General features: G+C 36.1%; 2 protein-coding genes across 9 annotated transcripts in view; one reads left to right on the forward strand and one right to left on the reverse strand.

The window, feature by feature from the left end:
• The window catches only part of GRIN2A (glutamate ionotropic receptor NMDA type subunit 2A), a 724,518-nt gene that overhangs the window by 160,308 nt on the left and 547,007 nt on the right, over positions 1–17,203 (forward strand). The window lies entirely within an intron of this gene.
• The window catches only part of ATF7IP2 (activating transcription factor 7 interacting protein 2), a 54,154-nt gene that overhangs the window by 18,806 nt on the left and 18,145 nt on the right, over positions 1–17,203 (reverse strand). For 3 of the 4 annotated variants that reach the window (XM_059155292.1, XM_059155293.1, XM_059155294.1), the window contains 3 exons: positions 15,418–15,552; positions 14,547–14,645; positions 11,715–11,875 (listed from right to left, as the gene is read on the reverse strand). In XM_059155292.1, coding sequence (XP_059011275.1) covers positions 11,715–11,875; positions 14,547–14,645; positions 15,418–15,552 — 395 coding nt within the window. Of the gene's footprint in view, positions 1–11,714; positions 11,876–14,546; positions 14,646–15,417; positions 15,553–17,203 lie in introns of those variants that run through there. The other variant, XM_059155295.1, reaches the window with a different exon arrangement.

A 17,203-nucleotide genomic window follows, 5' to 3' on the forward strand; every position in this document is an offset into this window, starting at 1 on the left:
ATGTCTGCTCACAATTCTTTTTCTTTTTTAGTTTGGTCTTCTGTTTGTTGACAACCAAAGAACAATTCCTGTAGCAATTCATACTTCATGGGCAGAAGCAGACATTTCCTACACATTCATTTTAGAACTGTTTTCATGTACATTTTAGAACAGATTTAATTCAACAATTTTCCCCAAATTTATCAATAAGAGATTCTAACAGCCATTATTACTAAGTTCAGTAAACAAAAACAAATGTTCAGATCTAAATTTTATCGAGAATATTTCATTCTTCTTTCCATTTTTTTGTCTCTAACAAAACCTAAAGAGTTTATTTTGTATATTTTTTCCTACTAGTAATAGTCATCATAGATTGATAACTGTATTTAGTTTGTTACTTAACCATAAGCAGTTCTTTTCAGATGTTCACTACACTAGAGTCCAAATCTCTTATCAATCTCAAAATTCTTCATTTAACATTTCTAAAATATTTCTAACTTTTTGTTTTTAAAAAGTTCAGGTATTTAAGTAAATTCCACCCCCAAGATGGGGCTCGAACTTATGACTCGAAAATCAAGAGTCACATCCTCCTCCGACTGAGCCAATCGGGCATCCAACCAGGCATCCCAATATTTTTAATATTTTAAGTATTTCTCCTTGCTGCTATAGTACATCAAATATAGCATTATTTAGGAGTTTAAGAAACCAAGCAGAAAGACTTTAAAAAGCAGAGTGGAATTTTTGGCTTTCTCATTGGGATGAGGCAGTAAAGATTACAAATTGGGACCCACCAAGGTGGAGGGACCCTAGTGAACACTCCAGGCTTTCAGCCAGGAATCCACAGAGGTCTGTATCTTAAGAAACACAGTGAACTAACTAGAGACAGAAGGAGCCTTACCACATTAACAAGCCTCAATCTCTACCAGTCTCTGAGTATATCAGGTGACCAGGTCCTGCTCAGCCAGAGAGAATAAATATTGTGTACAGTAGGATGATATTATTCCAGAGCCTCACCAGTTTTTCAGAAATTATCAAACAGGCCAAAAGACAGAGCCAAATGATCAGAAACTGACAGAAAAACAATGGAAACAGTTATATAGATGACCCAGATGCTGGGGTTATAAAACAAAAACATTAAAAGAACTATGATTAATACTTTTTAGAATATTAAGGAAAGATGGATATAGTTAAACCACATGGATCATTCATCAGAAAAGTAGACACCATGAAAAAAAGACTATAATGAAATTAGGAAGTCCATTCATACAAACACACTATTACAAAAGTGGAAAGACTTGGAGTGGAAAAGATATTTATAGTACACATATCTGACAAAAAACTTATGCCAGGCAACTCAAAGGGAAAGCATGCAAAAGTCTTAGAGAAACTTCATAAAAGGTATGAAAAAGGCTAACTAACCTAAAAATGTGCTAAACTTCATTATTAAAAGGAAATACAAAATTAAAACCAACACATGATGCTATAAACATACCCATGTGGTTAAGCAAAAAAGGCAGGTATTAACAAGTGGTGACAAGGATACGGAAGAACAAAAACCTGATTATACTTCCTAATGGGAATGTAGCTTTGGTGGGACCTCCTTGGGAAAGTGTTTAGTAATACCTTATTAAACCTGAAAATACATACACTCTATGACCTAACCAGTTCCATTTCCAAGCAAATGTTCAACAGAAATGTATGTACATTCACCAAAAAACATGTAAAGGAATGTTCATAATAGCACTATTCATAATTTCCCCAATCTGCAAACAGCCCAGATGCCCATTAACAGTTGTAAGTAGAATAAGGTACACTCATGTGAGGAGCACCGTACCAGCCACAAGTATGAATACATGGATAAATGGATAAGCAACAGCACAGGTGAAACTCACAATGTTTAACGGTGGCAAAAGAGGCAAGACACCGAAGAGTTCAGAGTATGATTCCATTGATATAAACATGAAAATCAAACAAAAACAACTTATGGTGTTAAGAGTTCAGATAGTGATTCCTCAGGTCAGTGTGTTAGGGGTGGGATTAGTGACCAAGGGTGAAGCATGAGGTGGACTGGATGCCACTGATTTGATCTGGAAGATATTTACAAAATGTGTTTACTTTGTCCAAATTTGCCAAGCAATACACTTGTTTGTGCAGTTCTCAGTGGGCATTATGTCATTTAACTTTTTCTTAAAGATTTTATATATACATAGATAGGGCATGTCTGTGTAGGTAAAGTTGTTACGTAGGTAAGTTGTTAAGTAGGTAAGTTTCACTTACCGTGAAAAAGTCATCTCTCTGCAAACTAAAGATTGAAATTCTGTGAGCATTTATTTTTTTTTTTTAAAGATTTTATTTATTTATTTGACAGAGAGAAATTACAAGTACACTGAGAGTCAGACAGAGAGAGAGAGAGAAGGAAGCAGGCTCCCTGCCGAGCAGAGAGCCCGATGCGGGACTCGATCCCAGGACCCTGAGATCATGACCTGAGCCGAAGGCAGCGGCTTAACCCACTGAGCCACCCAGGCGCCCTGTGAGCATTTATTGATACATTACTTTTATAAAACTGTTCCTCTGGTTGCTACCAAAGATAGCTGGGTTTTGTTTTGTTTTATTTTTTAAGATTTTTAAAATTTATCTTAGAGAGCAAGAGCAAGCTCTCTAAAAGCTTGCTTTTAGAGAAAGGGGGACAGAAGGAGGAAGGAACAAGAGAGAGAGAATCTCAAGCAGACTCCCCCATGAGCTTGGAGCCCGATGGGGGGCAAGATCCCACGACCCTCAGATCATGACCTGAGCCAAAATCAAGTGTGAGGCACCCAGTTGCCCCAGTGATGGCTGTTTTTTAAATGAACCATATCTGGGAGGAAACTGAAGACATCGATGATTTTCATGTTCATTTGGATGTACCTAACCTATGTTTTTTTACATGCATTTTACCCTTGGAAAAAAATTTGTGTCTAAAATTACTAATTATAATTCTCCAGGTAATGTTATAGTAATTTCAGTTTATGGGTTCTGGAGACAAACTTGTCTGGGTCTGGGTCTAAATTCCACTGGTGGCTTTAGTGGCTTGGTTACTTACTAACAGGGTTTTGGGGGCAAGAAACCCTGCCTTAGTTTCTTCATCTAGAAAAGACAGAGAAGTTTTATAAGATTAAATTAATGTTAATGAGGAATGAGTAGGAAGGAGCACATGCAACACTGTAGGAAATTTCTTAAAATACCATGGCTGGTAACTGCTTTTCCCCCTTTGATCTCTACAAATAGTTCTTCACATGAAGTTCAATGCCAGGCTTATGTTTTAGACATAATTAATGTTTCATTCAATCACGATTGGTGGAATAGTCTGTTCCTGGGCACCTTACAACTTGAAGCTTCCTTTCCCTTTTGGAAATGATTGCACATAACGGCATTTTCTATCTATTTAAACAAGTTCCTTTTCTTCAAACATGTGTTCTGGTCCATAAGCCTTCTCTTCTATGAACTTGTTCAGCTCAGCTGTTACTGCCTTTCCCATTTCCTACACATTCTCAAAAGAAAAATGTTTAAACTTCTAAATCCAACCATTACTATAGACATAGAAAGTTAGTTGTGGCACTAATTCCTTCAATACTTGGGATTAACAGAAAAAAACAATTATAAAACCTCCTGGCTTTCTTTAGAGTTTTAATAATGGTGGGAGCAACATGTTTTTGCTTTCTTTTTTTAAAGTTCCTTTATTTCTGGGGCACGTGGGTGGCTCAGTGGTTTAGGGCCTCTGCCTTTAGCTCGGGTCGTGGTCTTGGGGTCCTGGGATCGAGCCCCACATCAGACTCTCTGCTCAGCGGGGGGGCCTGCTTCCTCCTCTCTCTGTCTGCCTCTCTGCCTACTTGTGATCTCTCTCTCTCTCCGTCAAATAAATAAATAAAATCTTTAAAAAAAAATAACGTTCTTTTATTTCTCAAATATTTTTGAAAAATTTTAAATAAATTATATGTATAAAGAAGTACATAAACTGCTATGTAGAACAACTATGACAGAACCCCCCCACTTGAACAATTTGAGAAGCTATTATTTTTTTAAAATCTTAAGAAATTTAATAAATACATACACACACACACACACACACACACACACACACACACACATATATTTGCTTGATATATATATCTTTGCAGACATCAGAAAGCTGTGGTAGAAGCCAGGACTTAGGGAACTGAGATCCCAGAAGGAAAGAGGGTATACAGAAGTGGGCTAGACAGTCGCCAGTGGTGTTCCTCTTAGGGCATCTGTCAATGAAACCTTTTGGGAATACTGAGAAGCCAAGCAGAAGGTGGCTGATAGCACAGTGGATTGTATCAGGGAGACAAAAATTGGAATATACAACGAGCAAAAGGAACCATAGGAAACACTCCAATCTTTCTGATGGAAGTCTTAGAGGGCTATGCCATGGATGGAGTAAAATCAAAACAGACCAAGTCTTTTAAGGGTTACAAATAAGCCTCATTTGTGCTCAATTCCTGATTAGATTTAAGTATATTATCTAACACAATGGCTTAAAAAATAAACATTTATTATCTCCATTTCTGTGGGTAAGGCAGTATGGAGCACTATAGCTGGGGGTTTGGGCTCAGGATCTGTCACCGCAGTCAGGATGATGGCAGGAGCTGCAGTCATCTGAAGGCTCAATGAGGGCTAAAGGTCCTACTTCCAAAATGGTTTACTCCCATGGCTGTTGGCAGGGCGCCTTACCATATGGGATTCTGCACAGGCTGCTTGATGTCTTCTTAAACTGTGCTTGCTGCCATGTTAATATGGCAGTTAACTTGCCCCAGAGCAAGCAATCCAAGAGAAAGAAAGGAAGCTATGATGCTTTTTATGATTTAGTTACATACTGCCACTTTAGCCATATTCTATTTGCTGTCACTAAGTATAGCCTAAGACAAAAATTAGACTCCACTTTTTTAAAGGAAGAGTATATTGAAGAATATGTGTCTGTATTTTAAAACCATCAACAGAGCCTATGTCCCTCTCTCTGCTGCCTGCCACAGTGTAGGGTGAATCTGTTCTGATGGAAGATAACATCATTTAGAATCTCTAAAATTTTCAATACACAGTGTCCAAGATTCACACATAAAATTAGCAATTAAGATAACAAGCAGGACAAAAATTAAAAAACAACAACAACACAGCAAATAGAAACAGAGCTCAAAGTGACTTGCATACAAGAGTCATGAGAAATGGATCAGAAAATACAGTGATTAAAATGTTCAACACATGGACAACAAGATAAAGATTTTCACCACCTCTGTCTACAGAAAATAACACAAAGTCAGGGTGCCTGTGTGGCTCATTCAGCTAATAGTCCGAATCTTGCTTTCAGCTCAGGTCATGAGCTCAGGGTTGGGGGATGGAGCTGAGTGTCGGGCTCAGCACAGGGTGGGAGCCTGCTTAAGAATCCTTCCCTTCTCCATTTGTCCCTCCCTCACTGCTCATGCATGTACATGCCCTTTCTCTCTAAAAAATAAGGAAAGGGGAGAACTGAAAATTAAGCAAACGGAAATGAACAATTCGATACGATGGGTTGAACAGCCACTTGGATCCAGCTGAAGAGAGGATTCATAAACTGGAAAATAGGTTGGTAGAAAATATCCAGACTGGAGGATGGTGTGTACCAAGATGCATATAATGGGAAAACTGCAGGGGAGAAGAGATGGAATGGTGCTGAAGGAATTCTTAAGAGATAATGGCCAAGAATTTTTCAGAGATAATGGAAGACACAAAACCTGACTCGTGAAAAACTGTGAGCGCCTATCAAGATAACTTAAAAAACAAACACTAAACCCAAGACGCCACAACTAGCATCATATAGTATACTAATGAAAACCAAAAAGAAGTAGAAGGTCTTAAAAGCAGAAATACAGACATTATCTTCAAAGAAGCCACAATAAGACTGAAGCTAACTTTTCAGCGGAAATTATAGAAATCAAAAGACATGTAATGACATCTTGAAAGTTCTGAAAGGAAATTACCTACAGTTCAATACTCCTGTTAAAATATCCTTTAAAAATAAAGACAAAAAGGAATTATTTCCAGACCAAAAAACCTGACAATTTTTCTTGAGCAAAACTAAAAAAAGAAATAACAAAGTTCTTCAGGCAGAAGGAAAATTTTCCCAGATGGGAAGATGGAAATACAGGAATAAATGGAAGAGCAACAGGAGGGGTAAATATGTGGGTAGCTCTCAGCAAATAATGCCTCTACAAGATAGTGGTTTCATCTTGTGAGATTATAGTACAGCTGACCTTGAACAACAAGGGTTTAACTGTACAGGTCCACTTACACATAGATTTTTTTCAATAAATACAGTATTTTTTTTAAAGCTTTATTTTATTTATTTTTTTTTATAGATTTTATTTATTTATTTGACAGAGAGAGAAATCACAAGTAGGCGGAGAGTCAGGCAGAGAGAGAGAGAGAAGCAGGCTCCCGCTGAGCAAAGAGCCCGATGCGGGGCTCGATCCCAGGACACTGAGATCATGACCTGAGCCGAAGGCAGTGGCTTAATCCACTGAGCCACCCAGGCGCCCCAATAAATACAGTATTCTTAAGTGTATTTTCTCTTATGATTTTTAACAACATTTTTTCTCTAGGTTTGTTATTGTAAAAATATAGTATATAATATATGTATACAAAATGTTTAATTGACTCTTTATGTTATCAGTAAGGCTTCCAGTCAACAGTAGACTATTAATAGTTAAATCTGGGGGAGTCAAGAGTCATGTGTCAATTTTTGATCATGCATGGGGTCAATGCTACATTATTTGATAGTCAACTGTAATGTAAAATTAAAATGTGTGAAAACACAAAAGAGGGAGGGAGAGTGGTAAGTGGAGTTACAGGGTTCTAGGGTCAAGCATTACCTACAAAAATGGTAAAAGTACTAATCCATATTGGATTCTAATTATTAGGGTCAAGAATCTAAATCATGATCTTTAAATCATGAAACAATGAAAGATGTATAATTAGCAAGATAATGGGGGAAGAAAAAAAAAGATTAATCCAAAAGAAGGCTAAAATAGAGATAGACACACAGACACAAATAGGTCCTGGGATTGAGCCCTGCATTGGGCTCTCTGCTCAGCAGGGAGCCTGCTTCCCTTCTCTCTCTCTGCCTGCCTCTCTGCCTACTGTGATCTCTATCTGTTTAATAAATAAATTTTTTAAAAAAATCTTTTAAAAATCCCCTAAATTTTCTAGTAGGTAGTTAGCTATTTTCGAATTAGATTAAAAACACATGTGTAGGGCACTGGGTGGCTCAGTTGGTTAAGCAACTGCCTTCCACTCAGGTCATGATCCCCAAGTCCCGAGATCAAGTCCTGCATTAGGCTCCCAGCTCCAAGCGGAGTCTGCTTCTCCCTCTGACCTTCTCCCCTCTCATGCGCTCTCTCTCTCAAATAAATTAAATAGAAATCTTTTTTAAGAAAAACCATGCATAGTTAATAAGTAACTACTAAGGATGCAGCCGCTGCTCACGTAAATACATTTTATATGACCAGCATTTCAGAAACCCACATGCCTCTATCCTATATCATAAGTCTCTTCCATAAATGGCGTTTGTAGTGTTAATTTGTTTTAGTCTTGAGATTTACTATCTACCCTTGACTTCCTATATTATTTTTTTTTCCTGGCTATTTCTGAGCTTTATTTGAATGGAATCCTACTATTTGCATCTGCTCTTCCATAATATTTTTGTGGGAGTACCTTGTATAGCTGCACGTGACTGCAGTTTTTCCATTTCCACTAATACACAGAATTCCACTGTATGGATTTACTGCAGTTTATTATTTTCAACTGTAGATGGGCTTTTTGTCCTTCTGGTTTTCAACTATTACGGAAAACGCTAATAAACATTCCTCTACATATATCCCATTGGACATTTAGAGGGTACATATCAAAGGATGGGGCTGTGAGGTCAAAGGATATTCAGATCTTCAGTATTTTTAGATAATGCCAAGATTTCTCCTAAAGCATCATACCAATTTACCCTTATAACAACAAAATGTTAAAAAAATCAATTCCCTTTATTTCAAAACCTCACCAATACACCTAGTATTGTCAGATTTTAAAATGTTTTACTTTTCCTTACCTGATATGAAAAGGTATCTCTTTGTGGCTTTAATTTGCATTTCTCTGATTACTAATGTAGTTGAGCACCTTTTCTATGTTTAGTATTGGTCATGGAATTCGTCTTTGGTGAAGCAGATGTACAAGTCTTTTGCCCATTTTTCTTTTGTGTTATCTGGCTTTTACTCGTTGATCTGAAGTTCTTTCTACTTACTCTGGTACTGTGCCCCTAGAGGTTCTGTGTGCTGCAAGTGTTTTCTCTCACTTGATGGACTATCTTCTCACTAAAATTTTAGTGGCTTGAAAGAAGTTTCTAATTTTAATATGGTAAAACAGGTCTTTATTATTTTATTGCAAAGGTATTTGTGAATTTTTGAAATCCTTCCTTACCCTAAGTTCATGAGGACGTTTTATATTCCCTTCTAAAAGTGTTGTAATTCTCCTTTACATATTAAGCTCCTTAATCCACAGGAGATTGATTTTTATGTGCCGTCTGACAGAGAGCCAATGTCTTTCATATTTTTCTCAACATGAATAGCAGAGTAACTGCACCATTTACTAAAAGTCAATCATTTCCCAGATGGTGTGACATAAAATCTCCATCACATATCACATATACATATATGCATGGGTTTCTGGATTCTCTGTGACACTGCTCTATTTGTCTGTCACTTGAATTGAATAACATCACATTATAATAAGTGCGGCGGTTTTGTAGTACCCTGATACCTGATGGTAAATTCCTTTCTTCTTGTTTTTCTAGTTGATGGGTGTCTTGGTCTCTTAATCCCCTGTATTTACATACGCATTTTAGAATCAAATCAGCTTGTCAAGTTCCACAAAATTATAGACTGGAAAACTGATTGAAACTGCATTCTATGAATTAATTTGAACAAAAGTGAAAATATTCAATAAATACTGCATTGTCCAACCCATAAACATTGTTCATTTTCCATTGAATTCTTCTTTACTCTCAAAATTTTATGTTTCTTTAGTTATTATACATATTTCAAAACCTCACCAATACACCTAGTATTGTCAGATTTTAAAATGTTTTACTTTTAAATATTATTGATAATATTTAAATATTAATATTCAATAATTTTAAATAATTATTTAATAATACACAATATGTTATATAATACAATAATATAAATTAATAACATAATATTAATAATTATTAAATAAAATATTTAATAATTTTAAATATTATTAAAATATTATTAAATATATTCCTAGGTTTGGTGCTGCTGGATGGGTATCGTATCTTCTAAAATATCTTTTAATTCCCTAATTGTTTGTATCTGGTATACAAGAATATAATTTCTTACATATCTGAGATTGGCAATCTTATTAACTTCTTGTTAAATCTAATAATTTATCTGTAAGTTACTTTGGATTTCCTACATTATATACCTACCCCAATCATCCAAGAATAGTAATATTTCTTCCTTCTTTTTCAATCCTTTCTATACTGACCTCTTTTTCTGTCATTAGCCAAGAGATCCAGTATAATGTTAAAATGGCGAGAGCAGGCATCCTTCTATTTTGTATTTCAAAGAAAATACTTCCAATATTTGGCCATCAGATCTGTTTTAGGGTTTTTGTAGATCTCTTTATCAGATTAGGGAAGTTACCTACCTATTCCAAGTTTGCAAAGAATTTGTTTTTAATCATAAACAGGATACTTTATCAAATCCTACCTCCGTTGTGAGTTAATAATGATTCTTATTCTGGTAAATTACAGTAATTGATTTTTTTAACTGTTGAACTAGCCCTGTAGCATTCCTGAGACAAACTCAACTTTTATAGATTGTTGGACTTGGCTTTACTAGTATCTTGTTTAGGATACCTGCATCTATTTTATGGGTAAAAATGGACTATAATTTTCCATTTCTGTAAAATGTTAAAATTGATTTTAATACCAGAATATCACAATCATACTACATTTTAGTATCTAGTCTCATAAAACAAACTGGAAAATATTCCCTCTTTTATTTTTTGAAAATTTGTTTAAAACTGGTGTTGTTTCTTTATTCTGTATTTTGTAAAACTCACCATTGAATCCACCCATCATGGTCAAGTTATATATACTTGTTAGCATGGCTGCCTGGGAAAAGTTTCATAAATTCTTCCTTCATTATAGAACATAAGGTAGATTGCTCATGTCATAGATAGAAGCCATTGATAAATTTGACTTATTAGTAGTCTAAATAATGCTATCTTCATGGGGTCTCCACTTTTTCACTTTTTTTTGGTAAGCTATTACTGTTGTTACTCTTTTATTAACATATAATGTATTATTTGCCCCAGAGGTACAGGCCCGTGAATCATCAGGACACTTTTTCACTTTTATCACTACCATTTTATTTTTCCTTTTTGCCACTTCATGAGTTTCAGCACACACATGAAGAGTGGTAACAACGAAGACTCACTGAAATGTGACTCTTGCATTCACAAACTAAATAAATGCCTTCTTCATAGCAGCTTCCTGGTTCAAAACTAAAATGCAGGACTCACTATCATGCAATATTAGGGCTTCTTCAAAGAGTCAAAACTGCATGTAAATTCCCCCAAACCAAGGATCCACTGCAAATGGTACAGATTTGTAATGCTTCTGCTTCATTTTGTGGCCTCCTTGAGTATGCATAGCTATTTGGGGAAAGGGTGGTGTTCTTCAAATAATTTCTTATTTTGAGTTATGTATTTTTCCCCTTTTAAAAGCTGGAGTATAATTGAACACGTAAAAGGAAAACCTGAGGACATTTTAAGGAGTTAATGGTAAGAATAAAAAAATAAAATAATACTCTAAAGCTCCAAATCTTGCAAATCACCAGACCAAAGAAAAGAACTCATTAAAATGCCCCTCCCCCAACATTAATCAAGGCAGGAATCACCACTCCTATTTCTTTGTTAAACTAAATGACTTCTTCCCTAATAGCCCTAGATCTTTTAGACTAGATCAGAGGTTAGGGGTCTTGGCTGCTTTTCGACTCAATTAAACAAATAAATTAACCTGTTCTCTGTCATTTAAAGTTATGATTCATGATAATGCTTTCAACCTTTAAGAATCAAATACTTGTAGGCACTTTTTTTCTGACCTTACTTTCCTAGCCTTACTCTTCCTCTGTAACTTTTGTAAGCTACTATATTATAGGACCTTGACTTTTCCATGTATAGATCACAAACCATGGGAATGACCAAGGGATCACTCTGATTACCATACCAAAGTTGGAATACACCACAATGGAAAACCCAATCCCCTAGCCAATTCAAAATTTTATTTAGTACTGGTGGGGTTTTTGTTGTTGTTGTTTTTGTTTTAAGTAAATTCTACCCCCAGTGTGAGGCTCAACCCACTGCCCAGATGATTAAGAGTCGCATGCTCTACAGACTGACCAGCCAGGCGCCTCTATTCGTTACTGTTAAAACCATCGTGATATAAGCTCTGGACAACCAATTCCATTCCTTCATAACAGACAAGAATGAGCATGAACCTTTAAACTGTTTCATTCTTGTTTTGTTTTGTTTGTTTTTGGTTTTTTTTTTAACTGTTTCATTCTTAACTGAGAAATGGTATGTTTACAAGCACATAGTTAGGTAACTTTATGCATTTTTGTAGAAAGGCCTACCTTTCTGAAACAGCCTCATTATGATCCCGTGATAAATTAACCTTTTTACTTGCTTCTTCTGAAGGGTTAGAAGGTTCAGAGCTCACAGAATTCTTTCCTTCATCTGGACTACTGACTGACTCTGAATTCTTATCCAAATTCATGGTCTCTGAACTTGTAGCCTGTTAATTGGGTGAAGAAAATACAGTTAAAGGGGCTGTTACCACTTGTGTTCTTCCATACAAATTTGATAGGTAAAATTTCACTTGGAAAAGGTTCTCAAAATATTCTTGAACACATATGGCAAAACATATGTTAAATTATATGTATTTCAATGGTTGTTGACAATGCGGGCAGCGTCTTTGCCAAAATGAATTTAAAAAATATTTATAAGAAATAAAAATAATGATAGTACAAATCAACTTCCTAGCTTGGGTGGAAAGGAAAAACAAATACTGAACCAGTTAGACAACATTTTGTTCCTGTGAGACTGTTTGAGGAACTCAGAAACATTAGACTGTAATAAGCACACTTTTACTTTCACTATACTAATAATGAGTGAAGACCAGAAATAAATCAAACTTCCAACTTGATCTTCCAGTTGAGTTTTGTTTAAAACTTGGACATTTTAGTCTATGCTTTGAGAATGTGCAGTATTTTAAAAATACGTGTATCTTAAACAATACAAAAGGTCAAACTGGTTGCCCAACTCATGAGCTTTTCTGGTGGATAATGTGAACAAAGGGCCAGTACACAAAGACAGACTTCTGAAATGTTATTAAGGTTGCAGATTCTATATGTAGAAGTAGGTTCTGGAAAACAATAGCAAAAAATAATGTGGTATCCTTTCAGTGCCAGCACAAAGTGGCTCACTTTTCCCTGCTACTCTCATCTAAGCATAATGAAAAACCCTGGAAATAATTCAACAGATAATCATAAAATGCCTCTGAAAGGTGGAAAGAAAAGGGCAGACTCCTGAGGATCCAGAGATTGCGGGAGGGAGCACAGGGAGCCCCCTCGGCTTTCTTTTTGTTGTCCATGTATCTTCTACAACAGGTGCCACAAATGCCAGGGACCCATTCTTCTCCCCAAACCCAGGGCAGGGGTGGCTGAAGCCCCACTCCACACTGCAAAATCAGCAGCCATATTCACTGCAGCGCTAGTGTCATCTTGGTCCCCACCGGACACGTGGGGCAGCCGTGGACGTACCCGGCTGCAGTAGCAGTATCGGCCAAGCCCAGCCAGGGACCAAGACTCAGGACTCCACACCTGAAACAGCAGCAGGACCATCATCCCTCATTTGGGACAGCCAGGGGGAAGGACTACTGCAGTACCAGCATTGCTGGCAGGGCTGTATCCTTTCTGGGACCTGAGCCGAAGGCAGCTGTTTAACTGACGGGGCCTCCCAGGCATCCCTCTAAATAAATAAACCTTAAAAAAAAAAAAAGTGCAATGTCTAATCACCGAGAAGATGCTTAGAAAAAGCAGTGCTTAGAGGGAAATTCATAGCTTTAAATGTTTTCTAGTAGAAAAGAAGATTAAAAATTAATGCTCTTCTCTTAAGCTAGAAAAAGAAGAACAAATCATATCCAATGTAAGTAAAAGTAAGGAAATTATAAAAAACAGAAAAGAGACATGGAAGAGAGAGTAAGATTTTTAAAACCCTAGTCAAGACTGATCAAGAAAAAAAGAAAACAGATTACTGGTATCAGAAATGAAATAGTTATCACTATAGATGTACAAATGTTAAAAGTACAGGAAAATTTTGTCAATAATTTATGTCAACAAATTCAACAACTTAGATAAAAGGGACACATTCCTTGTGAAGATAATTTACAAAACTGATACAAGAAGAAATAGAAAAATCCAAATTGCCCCTTACCTATTAAAGAACGGAATTTCAAGAAAAAATCTTCCTACAAAGAAAGCTCCTTACCCAGATAGTCTTCAGTCATGGATTCTATCAAACCTTTAAAGAAGTAAGAAAATCTTACACAGACTCAAAAAACAGGGGAGAGAATGCTTCCCAATTCATTTACTAAGGCTAGCATAAATATGATGTCAAAGCAAATAAAGACACTACGAGAAAAAAATTCAGTGAATGTATAATAAAGATTATACTTAAATTTTATATAAAAATATTAACAGATACCAAACTCTAATAATACCCCTGCTGAAATATTTTAGACGTGTATACTGCAAAGTGTATTTTGACACAAAAAATATATTAGTACTTGTGAATGCACCAAACATAAAAATGGCTTAGGAGATGAACAGATAGATATATGACAAAAATATTAAACATATTAAAAAAGTAAAGGTAGAATTTTGGTGCTGGGTATACAAATGTTCACTGTAAAATTTTGTCAACTTTGTTGTAGTATCTGTTCAAAACATTTTATCATGATAAAATTGTGGGAATCACAAATCACCTCTCTACTCTCTTGATGAAAGAAATACAAGTGGCATTTACTTTTGGCCACCTAAGCTGAGCTTCTCCAGAGACAGCATCACAGGACATTCTGAATATAAAGTTTTAAAGCCTTCTTAGTTTGGAAATATAGTTCATATCTTAAAATCCAACTACCTATAACGGTGGGTCAATGAGGCAATTAAAACTCCTATGTGTTGGGACGCCTGGGTGGCTCAGTTGGTTAAGCAGCTGCCTTCGGCTCAGGTCATGATCCCAGCGTCCTGGGATCGAGTCCCACATCGGGCTCCTTACTCGTCAGGGAGCCTGCTTCTCCCTCTGCCTCTGCCTGCCATTCTGTCTGGCTGTGCTTGCTCTCTCTCTCTCTCTGATAAACAAACAAACAAACAAACAAACAAAAACTCCTATGTGTTTATACCAACCTTGCAGGCTGCATTACTGGTTAATATATTTGGTTCCAAGCAGTTCTTCTGAGACTGCAATACTGCTTTAATACGTCTTTGAAGTTTTGATATTTTTGCCTAGAAGAAAAAGAGAAAAACAAATACAAAACCAGAGTACTAAATAATATATAGAGAGGGAGGAAAAACTATGTATCTGCCAAAGGAGTCTTGTAAGATTTAGGCATCTACCCAAATAAATGAGAAAATCTTGGGCGCCTGGGTGGCTCAGTGAGTTAAAGCCTCTGCCTTCAGCTTGGGTCATCATCTCAGGGTCCTGGGATTGAGTCCCGCATCAGGCTGTCTGCTCAGCAGGGAGCCTGTTTCCTTCTCCCTCTCTCTGCCTGTCTCTCTGCCTCCTTGTGATCTCTCTCTCTGTCAAATAAATAAATAAATAAAAATCTTTTTTAAAAATGAGAACTTCTTACAGAAGCAACGATTTAAATGTTTGATGCCAGTATGACATACAAGAATGAAAGATAAAAATATCAAACTTTTAATTGAGCCATAATAAAATTAATGTTGGTGGAAACACCAGTCAGTGAGTAGCCCTAGGAACATAGAACAAAACAAAAACCCCCAGTTTGAAATACACCATACAAGCTCTAATACAGAACACATTTCGAATTAAAAGAAACTGTCTATATATTAAGCCTATTAAACTGACACAGAACATGATAACAGAAGAACACGGTCCAAAAGTATTGCTAAAAATATTGCTAATAGCCTCTATTACCTACGGCATAGTACATCAAGCTTGCCGTCAGGGATGATGTGGGTTTGCTTTATTGTTTTCCTTTCCTAACACGTAAAATATCACCAGATTCTACTTGAAATGAAATCAGAAACTTACGAAGAGTTCATCAGCTATGGCTTCATGTTTATTCCTGCACTGTGTCTTCCCAATGCGTTCAGTCAATTCTTTCAGCTTATCATCAAATAGTTTGTGATTTATACTACAGATCTCCTGTCGAATCAAATGTTTGACCTAGAATTTTAAAATAAAAACCAGAACACCCTATGTTTCAAATTTAAAAGCAATTTTATTTTCTACTCCTTAAAAATAGCTTCGTTCTTTTCTGGATTTACTGTAATTGATAAAATATACATTTTTCACATTTTTATGTTTATGTTACCAGAAGTCCGAATATCAAATATAGTGAAAAACACCCAGTATCTAAATATATGGATACATTGGAACATAAATTTATTCTCCCAGTGCTAATTTTTATTTGATACTGTTTCAGTTAATTCCATAATATGTATTAAAGAAAAGGTTAAAGCCTATATTGCATTTGTATTTTTTAATGAGCATAATTGAAACCAAATATTCCATCAAAAGGAGCTCCACTTATCCAAAAGCCAAAGCCCAGTGAAAATGGTTGGTTGGCCTATAGTAGATATGAAGCAAATTATGAAAGTCTGAGCCTTGACCTAGCCATTAACAAAGCTCTATGACCTTTGGGAAGTCACATCTCTCCACTTCATCTTCCTTGTCCACATATGGGGAGGTAATACAACATTTTGAACGTGTGATGCTCATAGGATTTTTGTAAGAGTATAAAAGGTTAATATTGGAAAGAGCTCCAAAAAATAGAAAATAGGGAATTAATATAAAGGAAATAAATGTGCAAGATAATCTGCTTTACTTGCATAGGTTTTTTTTTAGGGGGTGACTTTTTTATTGCTAAAATGGAGGGAAGTCAGGACTAATTAGGTAGTGACTAATGCTATTTGGTATTATGCACACTGTTCTAACAGTGTGTAGTAGTGATCACATGAAACATTAATGCATTTCATTATCTGCCTGTGTTTTAGAGAACAGACGGGACTGTTTTCAGAAAACATAATTAATCTCAATGCCCAATGATATGAATAGCTCCCCTGAGCCATCTATTCAGAAATATCCACTGTAATTTTTTGCTGAATTGGTACTCTCCAGTAAGCTGCTTTTGTAACATAGTAGGTAATGTCTCTTAATAACAAAACCTGTCATGATACACCCAAGGTATTTATTAGCAGTATTTGTATCCTTCCCCTAAATTCCTGCTTCTCGGTGTTTGAAATTGGAACACAAAGTTTCTAACTCTTTTATACTGGTAGTCATTGGGATGATTAGGGGTATTCAGCAATTTTGATTATTCCCCAGGTTTTTCCTTCTCATTTTCAATTGTTCTTGCTTTTCAACATTATCATCTACTTGATTTTTTCTGTAATGCTTAACATTTCTTCAGTGATTTCTCAACATTAGACATGATCACCATTTTTACTGTCAAACTTTCAAATATTTGATTCAACTAGTAAGTGCTCAAAATAACATACTGTTTTTACTGACAGGTGACACCTGTGACCCATATGTGTTTCTTATGGATTACTACAGGCTTGCCAGTTCAGTGGCTGGGCTCAATATGTAAAGCTCATACTCAGATGAGTCTTGGAGAAACTTTCTAAATATTTTGAATGTGGAAATACTGTTTTGCTAACAAGCAGAGATCACACAGGGTTTATGAAACTTCCCTGGTAACACATGGGGTATTTGTTAAAATCACAGATTTCTAGGCCCTACCCTGGATTCACCAAACAGAATTCCCTGGAAAAAGGCCTAGAAACCTGTCTAATTAACAGGTACCACCGGTAAT

The sequence above is a fragment of the Mustela lutreola genome, chromosome 17, assembly GCF_030435805.1.
Source record: "Mustela lutreola isolate mMusLut2 chromosome 17, mMusLut2.pri, whole genome shotgun sequence".
Lineage (NCBI taxonomy): Eukaryota > Metazoa > Chordata > Mammalia > Carnivora > Mustelidae > Mustela > Mustela lutreola.